The 13626-nt window shown below is 62.0% G+C and overlaps 5 protein-coding genes across 5 annotated transcripts; 2 read left to right on the top strand and 3 right to left on the bottom strand.

Annotated features, from left to right (window-relative positions):
- Positions 1-2304: 2304 nt before the first annotated feature.
- On the bottom strand, positions 2305-4945 carry PLICBS_007037 (threonyl-tRNA synthetase; the record flags this gene model as incomplete). The annotated part of the gene is made up of 7 exons (XM_018320430.2): positions 2305-2459; positions 2545-3205; positions 3256-3831; positions 3886-4153; positions 4226-4577; positions 4670-4751; positions 4826-4945. 7 exons carry the CDS (start codon positions 4943-4945, stop codon positions 2305-2307), a joined length of 2214 nt encoding a protein of 737 aa, XP_018180327.2.
- A 722-nt stretch (positions 4946-5667) lies between these two features.
- PLICBS_007036 (uncharacterized protein) lies at positions 5668-6567 on the bottom strand (the record flags this gene model as incomplete). Its single annotated transcript, XM_018320429.1, has 2 exons — positions 5668-6248; positions 6306-6567. The coding sequence occupies 2 exons, from the start codon at positions 6565-6567 to the stop codon at positions 5668-5670; spliced, it is 843 nt and encodes a 280-aa protein (XP_018180326.1).
- A 561-nt stretch (positions 6568-7128) lies between these two features.
- On the top strand, positions 7129-7656 carry PLICBS_007035 (uncharacterized protein; the record flags this gene model as incomplete). The annotated part of the gene is made up of 3 exons (XM_018320428.1): positions 7129-7268; positions 7368-7473; positions 7582-7656. 3 exons carry the CDS (start codon positions 7129-7131, stop codon positions 7654-7656), a joined length of 321 nt encoding a protein of 106 aa, XP_018180325.1.
- A 406-nt stretch (positions 7657-8062) lies between these two features.
- PLICBS_007034 (protein disulfide-isomerase precursor) lies at positions 8063-9710 on the bottom strand (the record flags this gene model as incomplete). The annotated part of the gene is made up of 3 exons (XM_018320427.2): positions 8063-9224; positions 9288-9504; positions 9575-9710. 3 exons carry the CDS (start codon positions 9708-9710, stop codon positions 8063-8065), a joined length of 1515 nt encoding a protein of 504 aa, XP_018180324.2.
- A 1950-nt stretch (positions 9711-11660) lies between these two features.
- PLICBS_007033 (phosphoribosylaminoimidazole carboxylase ade2) lies at positions 11661-13546 on the top strand (the record flags this gene model as incomplete). The annotated part of the gene is made up of 2 exons (XM_018320426.2): positions 11661-12498; positions 12555-13546. 2 exons carry the CDS (start codon positions 11661-11663, stop codon positions 13544-13546), a joined length of 1830 nt encoding a protein of 609 aa, XP_018180323.2.
- Positions 13547-13626: the final 80 nt, after the last annotated feature.

Genomic DNA, 13626 nt, shown 5'->3' with positions numbered 1-13626 from the left:
GCCCTCGGCCCCTCACTCGCCAGCTGCCCACCACCTCGTTCCTCACCGGTCGGCCCTGTATTTTGTGACAGATGATCTGTTGCCTCTGCCCTTTGATTGCCCCGCCCCCCTCTGGACCTGACTGCCGCACTCCTGGCCCGTGGGGACCCTTGCCTGCTGTCTCGTGGGAGAAGCTCGGGCGGGACTCGCTGGCTTCACTGGACAAGGTCATTGGCAAGACTGGCTGACTCGCTCGTCCAGTTGTCAAGGTTCCGAGACAGGCCTCGTCCCCAATCCATGGTTCTTGGGCGGCGGACATGACGAGCACGACAAAGGGCGCCTGCCCGCCAAGAATCCAAGCTTCTCGATGCCGCGTCGTGCTGTGCTGTCTTGCTCGGTTTCGGGTCGACTTCCCTCACTGCATCATCAGGCCGAAAGCGGGAGCGACAGCGCCATGCAGATTGCCCGATCGTCTGATGCGGCGGCACACAGGGCGTCATCGCTGGCTACGTACCGTACGCAGGACGACCCGGCCAGACCTCTCAGACGGGCGTCATCGTGCCTCTGCTTGGCGCCTCCTCCGGGCTTGCGCCAGGCTCAGCCCCTGCCGTTCGCATCGGAAACACGACTACCCCTGTCCGATGCCGTTTTGTACCCGGACGGGAGCAGGAAGCGCAGCGGAAGCCTCGAGGCCAGGCCAGGCCATGCCTCGTCCCACGTCGCACCGCAGAAGTGACATATCACGCCAGGACTGCATGAAGAGGTATTAATCACCCAGGCTCCCGCTGTCGCCTTCAGCTCTTTGGCCGTTTCGCACGCATGCCAGAGCGCCGCGATACCCCTTTGCGTCGCCGCCGTAGCCTCGCGTGGCGGCGACCCTGAAATGAGATGATGCACCGCCCGATGCGAGGTGCAAGACCAACAGCTTCCGATGCTGCTGGAGCTGGTCAGCTCTGGAGTTCGGACTGCTGCATACTCCGTACACTCCGTGCTTTCCCACTTCACAAGAGTCCTTGCCTTCTGCACGTCAGAAACACACGGCCACGTCCGTGTTGCAACTTGCAAGTCGGGGTGCCTGTACATCTTTGCCAATGCCACGGGCTCCCGTCCCCGTCCGCCTCCGCGCCCTGTCGTCTCGTTCACCGGGCGGCCCCGACTTGAATCGAATCGGCGTGACTCTGCTCGACCCGACTCATGTCTTGGGCAGCTAGCTTGCGCTCGGGGGTGAGGCCCAGGCCTTGGCTACTACCGCCCTGCCGCCCGCCGTTGGTAGCGTCAACGGCCTCCACGAGTCTTGACTCGATGGGGCTGGAGGCGAGCTCTCACCCATCAATCAGTCTTCTTATTCTCTCCCCTCGCCCGAGCGGTCCTCTTGTTGCCGCGCCTGGCTGCCGATGATCACAGCTCTTTCGGCGCGGGGTCCTGGGCAGCCGCCCGGCAGACCATACATACGGGACATTTCCTCCGCAGTGATGATCCGGCCCATCTGGAGCTGAGAGAAAGGTATTTCCGCAACAGGAACTGCAGACTTCCTCGGACCGAAAAAGCAAGCCCGCGAGGCTTGTCCTCGCATGCCCGCCACGATGCCCGAACATCATCAGCGTGGTACTCGGAGCCTGTCAGTTCAGGGTCACCACGTCAGAATGGCTGCGGAGTAATTTAGCGCCTCGCTGCATCAAGGGACCACCAGATGGGCTCTTCCAGGCCACCCTGGCAACCTTGCAGGATCCCTTCCAGGCCATGCCATTTGCTCCGGCCATGTAACGTGCGTTGTATGAATGGAAGCACGGTCCCTTGTCTCTCGTGCCCCCATTCCATCCCACGCCAGAAAAGTGGGCTCTCCTCTGCCTGTGCTTTCGAGCCTCGACGCACGACATGCACCCGTTCCCGCTCGCCGCCTGTCTGTCTGCGGGCGGGCAGCTAACCGTGTCTCAAGGTGCCACATCTCAAATCACGTCTGTCCAGTGGGAGTGAGACCTCGGCAATGTTTCTTCTTTTCTTTTTCCCTACTTCTTTTTCGAAATGGGCTTCTCCGCGGAGCTTCGCCTTCTCTATCTCTCTCTCCCTTCTCTATCGCTCTCACTGTCACTCTCACTCGACACGTCGACTGTTGCCCGCCGTCCCCTTGCACCTACACCATCACTCCGACCACCGCCGCCACCTCACTCCGTCGTCATTGTGTAAACCAAAAAGATACCGTCAGGATTTGCTTCTCAAGTGGTCTACTCTACTGCAATCTCTACAATGGTTCCGCTACCCCCCACGCCATGCTGAGATCGCCATCGCGCATTCGCCACCCGGGCCGGCTGACGGGGTGCCGGGCGTCTAGTACTTGTTCTCGAGTCTCCTCTCCGCCTTGAGCTTGAGCAGGTGCTCCAGCGCCTCCTGCACCGGGATCAGCTCGCCCTTGCTCTGCGTGCTCTGGTCGTCGCGGTTGCGGATGTTGACCGTGCGCGACTCGGCCTCTTGGGCACCGACAACTGTGTGGCGGTGTTAGTACGCAACCCTCCCTGAAACTAACAGACTGGCAGATTGGAGTTTCCAACGCTGGGGGGAAATGCTTACCGAAAATGAAGTTGTACTGCTCCAGCTGGCCCGTGCGGATCTTCTTCTGGAACGTGTTGCTGCTCAAGTCGACGTCGGCAAACAAGCCGCTGTCGTGGAACTGCTTCTGCACCTCCTGCGCGTAGCCGTTGACGGCGGGCATGACGGGGACGACGAGCACCTGGCGCGGGCTCAGCCAGAAGGGCCACTTGCCGGCAAAGTGCTCCGTGAGGATACCGATCATGCGCTCGAAGCTGCCCAGCACCGCTCGGTGGATCATGACGGGACGGGCGTAGCCGACCGGCAGTTCCGGGTCATCGTTGTTCGTGGCAGCACCGCTGTCATCCTTGGCCGCGACGTATCGGAGCTTGAACCGCTGAGGCTGCATAAAGTCCAGCTGGATCGTGCCGCACTGGTGGTCTCGCCTCAGCGCGTCGTAGACGGTGATATCGATCTTGGGGCCGTAAAAGGCACCATCGCCAGGGTTGAGCTCCCACTTGGCGCCGATCCGCTCCGTGAAGGAGATGAGAGCTTCCTCGAGCTTCTTCTCCGCCAGATCCCATAGCGAGATCTCGCCGATGAACTTCTCGGGGCGCGTGGACAGCTTGAGCTTGAACTGGAACCCAAACAGGCCGTAGACGGCGTACAGGAAGTCAAAGGCACCTTCAATCTCTTGACGAATCTGCCAATTGTCAGCGTCTGGCATCTCTCGGCTTCCGAACGAGCGCCTACCTGGTCGATCGTGCAGAAGATGTGAGCGTCATCCTGCTGGAATCGTCGCACACGCGTGAGGCCCGTCAGGGCACCCGAAAACTCGTTTCGGTGCAGCACGCCAAAGTCGGCCATCCTCCAGGGCAGCTCCTTGTACGTGACGTCCGAGTGGGCAAAAATCTTGCAGTGGCCCGGGCAGTTCATGGGCTTGAGGCCAAACTTCTCCTTCTCGACCTCAAACGTGAACATGTTCTCCTCGTAGTGGGCCCAATGGCCCGACGTCTTCCACAGGTCGGCCTTGTACATGTTGGGCGTCATGACCTCGACGAAGCCGCGGGTCTGGTACTCGCCCTTGACAAGCTCCATGAGGGAGTTGAAGATTCTCGTGCCGTGGGGAAGCCAGAACGTGGAACCGGGGGACATTTCGTCCCAGAAGAAGAGCTTCTGGTCTTGGCCGATCTTGCGGTGGTTGCGCTTGGCAGCCTCGGCCAGGAACACCTTGTACTCTTCGAGCTGCTTCTTGTCAGGGAACGAGATGCCGGCAATTCTTTGAACGGACTCGTTTTTGCTGTCACCAAGCCAGTACGCGGCGGAGTTCTAAATGCTGTCAGCGGAGTCAAGGTGAGATCGAGCGACGAGACGGCTTCATACCCTCAGGACGGAAAAGGCCTTGATGTTGCCCGTATGAGGCACGTGCGGCCCTCTGCACAAGTCGATGAGGGGACCACATCGGTACACCGTGCTCTTGGTGCCGTCGGGCACGCGCTGGTTGATGAAGTACTCCTTGTACTTGCTGTATCGGAACATCTCGAGGAGCTCGTCTTTGGTCATCTCGAGGCGGACGAAAGGCTGCTTCTCCTTGATGATGGAGGAGGACAGGGTCTCGAGGGCCTTTTTGTCCTCGTCAGAGACGGCGGCGCTGCACAATGGCTAAATATTAGCGGACACATTCGACTGTGGTAGTCTGGCGATAGTGTGGTGCCAGCCTTACCCTTCCATGTTGGCCATGTCATAGTAGAAACCCGGGGGATCCTCCGTGGGCGGGCCATTGCAGAGGTAGCAGCCGAATCGGCGCTCGCAGGCCTCGCCCAGAATGTGGGCAGACGAGTGCCAGAAGACCTTCTTGCCCTCAATGTCCTCAAAGTCGATCAGCTCGAGCTTGCAGCTCTTCTCGAGGGGCCGCGTGAGGTCCCAGAGCTCGCCGTCGACCCTCGAGATGACGGTGCGCTCGAGCAGCGACTTGGAGATGCCCTTGGCGACGGCGGCGGGCGTCGTCTCCCAAGACGTGCCCTTCTCCTCCTTGCCATTGGGCAGGGAAATGGTGATTTCCTCGCGGGGCTGGGCTGTATGGGCGCTGTCAGTCAAACGGTGTCTCGGTGTGGCCGTCGTACGACGCGGGGTCGGTCGGGCAGGCGGGGGGGAGGACGAATCGCACCAGCAATCTCGGCGTCTTGTCGGGCCTTGATCTTGTCAAAGAGGTCGAGTCGGTGCTGGATGAACTCGGGGAGCGTGGGGAGCTGTCACGGCGTCAGCGCAATGGCCCCTCTGCCGGCGAAGTCGACCGCCTCGGGATCTGGGATCTGCCACCAACCTCGAGCCCCGCGCTCTTGCCGCCCTTGGGGGCCTTCTCCTTGGGCTGCTTGGCGGGTCGCGACGGGAGGCTCTGGGCCTCAGCCGCCTTTGGGGCCGCGGCGGCTTGATCAGACGACATGGTGGCGGGTTGTGCTCCTCGCAATTCGTGTGTGCGATGGCAGGTGCGGTGAAGAAATGTTGCGGAGCGGTCTCACGATGCCCAGGCGCAGTTGGTACCAGAATGCTGCACTCGTATGGCGGGCTTGGAGGGGCAGCGCGGTACCCTTAAGGGGGCAAGCGCGCCCGGCGCAGGTGGGGTTGACTCACGGTCCAGAGAAGAAGAATTTCGGCTGTGGCCGTGCCTGAGTCGAGTCACACAGCCTTTGGTGGCAGCCAGCCCACGGCAGATCCTCGGGCGCCTTGTCCACCGCCCGCAAAGTTCACGGCAGTTGGGCTCTGGGAGGTGTGGGATCACGAGAGTCACCGATCGGCCCGTGACACGGTACTGACTGACTGTATTGACGGAGCAACATTGCGTCAATCCGGTGTGGTTGCTTATTAAAATCTCTCCGACATGCCTCGCGGGGCTGTGCGAAGCCTTCCTATGCGTCACTGTTGAGTCGTCCAAGACGCTCGACGTCCGAAGTCGGTGCATTCAGTATCCAGCATCCTTCGCGCTTCTTCTTACAGTTTCATTTCCCAATGAGACAGCCCATTGCCTCAATTCCCTCTTGATGGGCCGCCAATTACGGCGTTGCCTCCATTTGTAAAACTATATGGGTATCATAAGAACAGCTTCAACGCCCTCACATGCAATCCGCACTCGCCCCTTGACTCACGCTCTCCCTTCCCTCCCCGTCGTCAGAGCCCGTACCTTGTCACGCATTCCTCGCGGTGCGTCTCAAGGCAGTCCAGCGCGCATACCCTTGTCCCGCACTTCATGCACCGCACCCTGCCCCAGTACCCGCAGACCTCGCAAAACGTCCTCGTCGGGTACGTGCCGTCACGGCGGCCCAGCGCCTCGAGATATGTCAGCGGCGGGTGCGCCAGCAATGCCCGCAGCTCCTCGTCCGACGGTACGTCCGGCACGCGGGACATGAGCAGCGGGTCGTCGTCGCCTGGGTGCGCGGCGGGGGGCGATCGGTACGGTGGAGGGAGGACCGGCAGCAAGGGCGGCCCGGCGTCGGCCATGGGCGTGTCCGCGTCTTTGGGCGTTGCGGCCGCCGATTGTTGCCTCGAGGATGTGGCGTCTCTCCTGCCGGCCTGCGAGGGCCGCTTGCCGTTGCCGGAGGCGGACGTCGCGCCCGGTCTCGCGGAGCCGGCTTGCGCACTGGGGTTTGCCTCCGTGAGGGCCTGCAGGGCGAGGAAGTCGTCGAGGTGGTTCGCAAACGTCTTTTGCGACTGCATGATTCGGCGCACGTTGGGCGTGAACTTGACTTGTGCTGGTTTTCCTGTCGTTAGCCCGTGGCCTTGCTGCGAGGCGGCGCGTCCGACGTTACCTCTTCCGCTCTTCACCGGCAGCGGAATCGACGCGTCCCTCGCGCCGTCCCGGTCCAGCGCCTCAATCTCCTTGCGCGCCTTGGCCTCCTGCCGCGCCGACAGGTCCCCGATGCTGAGGTTGCCGCCGGGGGCGTTGCGCGCGCGCTTGCGGTTCGCGGGCTGCTGGACGGCGGCGGCCGGGCCCACGTCCGGCACGTAGGCCCATCCCGGCGCGGCCGTCGTCTTTGCGCCGGCGAGCTCGATGACGCCAAAGTTGTTCATGCCGGGCCGTTATGTGGTGGACAGGGAGAGGATGCGCAGATTCCAGGCTGGACGGCCTGGATGTCTCCAGTGACGGAGGTGTCGTGTAGCGCACGTGCAGCTTCAACAGCCCTTGCTGCGTTGGTACCTAGGTACCTAGGGAGCGGGGCCCTGGACCGCTGGAGCTCCAACCCTTGAAACACCCGCCAAACGGCACCTGGAGCCCGCCGGAAAAATCCGCCACAGCACACTGGGCAAGCCTCCATTACCCGAAAGCTCCAGCTCCATCCAGCGACCAGGCCCAATCAGGGAGGCCCAGTTCGCCCAGAGATTCCGGGGCACGGCCGCCTAGTTGCCAGGTGGTGCTCGGCTCCCCCCAGCCCAGCAATTGCGCCGCCGCCCCCAGGTCTCGCGGCATCCGAGAGCTCGACTGCTAGCCGACGACCTCGCCGCTCCGACCTCACCTGGCTTCGCCTCGCCACGCCACGCCCTCGCTCCAGCTCCCCTCTCAATCTCTGCCGCCCGCAACACGCATCGTTCGCAACCCATACCGCAAAGCAACGACGCCCAACACATTTCACCATGCTCGGCGCCGCTAGAATACTCGCCCGTGGCCCCGGCCGCGCCATGTTCGCCCGTCCCTTTTCCACATCAGCTCGCCGCATGGCCGACGCCGCCGCGCCGCTGCCCGCGCGGAAACCCATGGGTGCCTTCCGGGGAGGGTGAGTCTCGAGTCCCGGGCGCTCCTGGCTCTGCCTCGGCGCTCTTCTTCGTCCTTCAATGACCGTGCTGGGCGGACCGCGTCTGACACCTCCTCTTAGGCTCTTCGGCTTCCTCTTCGGCTGCGTCCTGTCGGGCGGCGCCGTCTACAGCTATGTCCTGAACGAGTACAAGACCTCCAACGACCTCCTGACCGAGGACATCTACGTACGTCAATCAGATGCATGCGACGTCTACACACACGCTCTGCAGATGTCGCTGCCAATCGTTCTGCGACCCGGCAAACCCGGATAGCATATGCTGACCGACGTCCAGACCCTTCAAGCCTCGGTCACGCGCCTGACCAACTACGTCAAGAACCTCGAGGAACGGACACAAGCAAGGAAGTGAGGGTGGCTCGCGCGCAGTTCGAGCGTCGAGGGAGGCATCGCAGACTGCAGCTCCGCTGGCCGTCGCGTGCAGCGGCGAACCCAGCCACGGAGGGATGCGTGATATACGTGCTGGAGTTTTGCGACTGTAACATTACCCGCGTATGAGCATTCCGTCCCGCGGTTCCCTTTGCATCGCCGTAAATAAAGTCGAATCGAACCACTTTTGATCACGGGGCGCGCACAGTGGCAGGCACATGATGGCATTGCATCGCAACATATCGCAATTGCTCAGTGATTCCATACTACCGTGCAAACCTATGGAAATCCCCAAGTATTCAGATAACCCGCAAATCCGCGTCCGGGAATAGTCATGATCGTGGGGCATTCGACGCTCCCTTTTACACACAAAGAGTACATGGTCACGTTTACAGCTCGTCGTGCTCCTCCTCCTTCTCCTCCTTGGCCTCCTTGGTCTCCTTCTCCGTGGCGGCGGGGGCAGCCTCCTCGGTGCCCTCCTCCTTGACGGAGACGGCAGCCTTGTGCTTGCCGTTCTCCTTGATGAACTCGATGAGGTCCTCGACGGTGCGGGCACCGCTGTAAGTGACAGGGGCGTCCTTGGCGCCGGCAGGGAAGAGCTTGATGGTGGGGAAGCCAGCGATCTCGTCGGGGACATCGTTGGCGGTGGCGTCGACCTTGGCGATGACGACCTTGTCCTTGAACTCGCTCTCGGCGTACAGGCTGCCGAGCTGGTCGTACTTGGGGGCCAGAGCCTTGCAGTGGCCGCACCAGGGAGCGTAAAACTCAATCAGGACATCCTTCTTGTCATCGAGGACAATCTGGTCATAGTTCTTGGCGACGACGACGGTGACGGGGCCATCCTGCTTCTCGGGGATGGGCTCGGACTTGATGCTAGGCTCGATCTTGCCCTCGACGTACCTCTTGACGAAGTCGGCGATGTGGTCGTGGGCAACCTCCTTCTCCTGGTCGAAGGGGAACTTCAGGTTCTTGACGGTGTCCTGAATGGCGAACGAGGGGAACTTGTCGGTCTTGAGGTTCAGGTTGGCGGCGTGGGCGCCGAACTGCTTGGCGTCGATGGTGGCGAAGTTAATCTTGCCCTTGTGCTGCTCGGCGATGGGCTTGAGGGCCCGGCTCAGGAGTTCACGCTCCTCCTGCGTCTCGGCGAAGATGTAGGCCAGGGGGAGACCGGCCGACATGTAGCCGGCATAGGTCTCGGGGCCGACCTCGCCAACCAGGGGAGTGGCGGAGGTCTTGGCGAACTCGGTGATGGCCTCGACCTCGAACTTGGACTCGAACTTGTTCTTGCCCTCGTCGAAGGACTTGTAGAGGACGATGGAGGGGAACTTAACACCCTCGGCCTCAGCCACGGCGGCGTCGTTGACGCCACCGAAGAGGTAGTCGTCACGGAGGGTCTCGGCGACCTTGGAGAAGGTCTCGTTGGAGGCCTTGTCGTCGGCGGCAATGTAGGCGACGAGGACGACCTTGTCGGCCGTCTTGAAGTCCTCAAGGGTGTCCTTGGTCAGGAGAGAGACGGCAGGCAGGGACTGCTTGACCATGTAGGAGTGGATGCTGCGAACTTGTCAGCGGGATCGGCGCACGGACGTAGCTGAGAACAAGATGGCGGCGACTTACGCATCAGCCTTGCGCTGGCCATTGTAGGGCTTCACGTCCTCGAGGCCGCGGAAGACCTTGAGCGTGGGGTAGCCCTCGACACCGAACTCCTGGCAGAGGTCGGCCTGCTCGGTGCAGTCGACCTTGGCGAGCTTGATGTTCTTCTCCTTGAGGGAGGTGGCGGCCTCCTCGTACTCGGGGGCGAGGGCCTTGCAGTGGCCGCACCACGGAGCGAAGACTGGGAGCTGCGTGTTAGCGATCCGTCGGGGTACAACAGCCTGCGTGAGCAAGAGGACATGGAGACATACACTCAGCCAGGACAAGGTCGTTGGCCTTGACAAAGTCCTTGAAGGTGTCCTTGGTCAGAGAGGCGACGTCCGACTCGGCCGTGGCAACGGCGGCAAAGGCGGCGATGATGCCGGCGGCAACGCGCTTCTGATGCATGGTGGGCGCTTGTGGCGGGTATTATCAGGCAACAAACAAGGAAGGGGAGAAGTGAATGGAGAGGTCCTGCACAGCTGGTGGAAGGCTGTCGAGGAGGACGATGGGGATGGGGAAGAGAGGAACGACGGCAGATGTGAGGGCTGGGACGGGGAAGTTTTGTACTACGGGATCAAGTCGCGGGATGGTCTCCCTGGGCTGGCGCATGGCAGGCGAGGCCAAGCGGCTGGTTCAATTGAACAAGTGTCCCCTTTGCCCCAGGGACCGCCTATCCCCAGTGGGGGCGGCGACCGGGCAGGTAGCACTAAGAATGTACCCAAGCTCCCCCCCTGCACGCCCCCGCCCGCCTGCCGAGCCTCCTCGAGGACGACTCGGGAGGTACAGTACTTGTTCGATACGCGTACCTTTTGCGCCCGCGCCGGTACTCGTACCTGGCCGCCCGCTGGCCCCGCTAAGGCACTCGCTCCCTGACGCTGACGACAGGCGGCTTGGGCTGACTGGACGGCTGGCAGCGCAGCTCAAGGCAGGACGAACAGGAAGCTTCGAGTACCTTGCGGAGTACCCATACCTCCGGTACCTTACGCGGTATTCGATAGCACATCATCTGGCGTGGCGAACCGACATTGTGCTGCCAAACCTCAGGTTGAACATGGCCGATATGGTACCATCCCGAGCCTGCCATGGCGGCCAGGCCGGACCCAGCGGCTTTGACCTGCGCCTACCTCCTCGGGCGGCTGGCAGCACTTCGCCCAAGTACGACTGGGTGTGTGCCAGCCCAGTGTGGTGCCACCGCGCGCAGCCTCGTTCAGCTCGTAGTCACCGGCCTTGCCTCCTGACAAATCGGCTTCCGTGAATCCGCGCCTCGCAAGAGAGACGCCGTATACGGCCTCTCCAGCCGCCCAGTGGCCCTGTGTGACTTGGCGTCCATGGAACTTGCGAAGTAAAATGTACCTACTTTTGGTCTCGTCCCGGGGCGAAAGTATACCGATGTTGGAGACACGTTTCCTCTGGTTCAATGAGTGATACTGACCGAGGCGTTGCGGAATCCGCAACCCCTTGACGGACACGCCTGGTATGTGCGGGCGCTATATGGAACAACGACAAGGGGTACTGGCACCGCCGAAGCATTGACCAGCGGCAACCATTGCCGGACTGATGTGCAACGATGAACCAGTCCATCCAGTCCACAATCGGCATGCTGATCCACGCCTGTCTCGCTCAAAGGACACGCAGTCAACGCAGGACAACTTCCCGCGGCACGACCCTCGCCAGCTCACAGTGCGACTGCGTCCTCAGCCACCTGGTCGCTGCAGGTGCGGGATGCAACGTACAGACGTGATCCGTCCTCGTATCAGTGCTGGCCGTCCCGCCTCTGCCGCCCGAGCCTGGACCTCGCGGCTGTCACAAGGAGTCTCTCTGCGAGATGCACAAACGCAAGCAAGCGTGGCAAGTACCTACCTAGGTAGTTACCTCCTCATGCACGACACCGTGCAGCGCTGCATTGATCTCCCTGCCGTGTAATGCCCTTTCGGGCGCAGGAGAGCAAAAGGATGAATTGGCTCCACGGAATCCGAGGCTTACGCAAGCATCAAGGTGACACATTGGCCATGCACAATCCAGCCTGCGCGCCCTGCGACGAGCCGCTAGTAAGTAGTTGACAAGAAACCTCGATGCTAAATCTGTCACATCACAGTTCCCCAATTCGCAGGCGGGACTTGCGCCGGGCGGCTGGCGCTCTGACTGCCGGACCCCCAATCCAATGACCTGCAGGCTCCACTTTTTGGCATCCACCTACCCTGCACCTCTCAACTCTCAGCGACGCCATTCTACGGAGATTTTTCTACTCACGATTTCGACTCATCGCTGGACCAGCTTGGCATCTCATCGCCCAGCTGCCGAGTCATTGTCGCCGCCTCCACCTCACACATCTCAGAGTCCGCTGACCTGGCGGCAATGGGCAAGACACCGGTCATTGGGCTGCTCGGCGGCGGCCAGCTTGGCCGCATGCTCTGCGAAGCGGCTGGTCCACTGGGATACGACATCGCCGTCCTCGACGAGGCTGGGTGCCCGGCCAAGCAGATCAACGCCAACGACAAGCATGTGGCGGGCTCCTTCAAGGATGCCGCCAAGGTCCGGGAGCTGGCGTCTCGATGTGACGTTCTCACCGTCGAGATTGAGCATGTCAACACCGAGGTCCTCGAGGAGATTGCGACTCAGGGAGTCCGGACGCCCTCGGGCGAGCTGCGGAAGGTGCCCGTCCACCCGTCATGGCGCACCCTGCGCCTGGTGCAGGACAAGTTTGCCCAAAAGGAGCATTTCCAAGCCGCCGGGGTGCCCATTGCACCGCAGATAGCCCTCGGCGCGGGCGAGCTCCTGCCCGACTCGCTCAAGGAGGCTTATCAAAAATTTGGTTTCCCCTTCATGGTCAAGGCGCGCAAGGGTTCCTACGACGGCCGGGGCAACTTCAAGGTCAACGGGCCGGAGGACTTTGACGAGGTGGTCAAGGCCTTGGGCAAGCTGCCGCTGTATGCCGAAAAGTGGGTGCCCTTTGCCATGGAGCTCGCCGTCATGGTGATCCGCACCGAGGACGACGCAGGCAACTGCACGGGGGTCTACGCATATCCGACGGTCGAGACGGTGCACGAGGACGACGTCTGCAAGACTGTCCTTATGCCGCCGCGCAAGGTCGACGGTGCGGTCTGCGCCCAGGCCCAAAACGTGGCACAGGACGTCATCAGGAGCCTCTGGGGGCGCGGCGTCTTCGCGGTCGAAATGTTTTTGCTGCAGGATGGTAAGGTTTCAGAATGGCATCTCTCGTCTTCCGCCCATCGAGCTCACGCGTTTCAGGCACCATCATGGTCAACGAGGTGGCGCCCCGGCCTCACAACTCGGGCCACTACACGATCGAGGCCGTGCCCTACCTGTCGCAGTACAAGGCGCAGCTCCACGCCATCATGGATATTGTGCCCAAGACCATGCAGCTCACCCCCCGATGCTCGCAGGCCATCATGCTCAACATCCTGGGCGGCGCCGTGCCCGAGTCGCACGACAAGCTGGTGCGCCTGACGGAGACGGAGTACATCCGCGGCACGGACGTCTACCTGCACCTGTACGGCAAGGCATCCAAGCCGGGCCGCAAGATCGGCCACATCACCTTTACCACGCCTTCGGTCGAGGTGGACCTGGAGGCCACGATCGCGCCGTTTGTCAACGAGGTGGACCTGATGCGGCAGCAGCGCCTGAGCGCGTCATCTGCCCAGCTGCGCCCGACGGCCGCGCCCGAGGCCAACAGGAAGGCGAGCTCGCGCGACCCCAACGCTCCGCTCGTCGTCGTCACCATGGGCTCCGACTCGGACCTGTCGGTGCTGGCCGCGGGCCTGGACATCCTGGAGAAGTTCGAGGTGCCGTATGACTGCACCATCACGTCGGCGCACCGGACGCCCGCGCGGATGACGGAGCTGGCCAACGCGGCGGCGGCACGGGGCGTCAAGGTGCTCATCGCGGCGGCGGGCGGCGCGGCGCACCTGCCCGGCATGCTCGCGTCGGAGACGACAGTGCCCGTCATCGGCGTACCGGTCAAGGCGACGCACCTGGACGGCAATGACTCGCTGCTCAGTATCGTGCAGATGCCGCGGGGCATCCCCGTCGCTACGGTGGGCATCAACAACTCGACCAACGCGGCGCTCCTGGCGGTGCGCATGCTCGGATCCCACTACCCCGAGTACCGCGAAAAGATGGCGCGGTACATGGAGACCATGAAGGTCGAGGTCGAGGGCAAGGCGGCCAAGCTGGAAGAGGTAGGTTACCAAGCATACCTAGCGGAGAAGGCCAAGAAATAGAGTCGCGCAAGTGACACAAAGAGACACGCTTTACGGATGATCATTTTACTTTGTCTTTCCATTGCACGCTCCGCTAATCA

Source organism: Purpureocillium lilacinum (assembly GCF_023168085.1).
Source record: "Purpureocillium lilacinum CBS 284.36 DNA, scaffold_5, whole genome shotgun sequence".
Lineage (NCBI taxonomy): Eukaryota > Fungi > Ascomycota > Sordariomycetes > Hypocreales > Ophiocordycipitaceae > Purpureocillium > Purpureocillium lilacinum.
The sequence above is the reverse complement of the archived record's forward strand: the minus strand, read 5'-3'. Positions and strand labels throughout refer to the sequence as shown.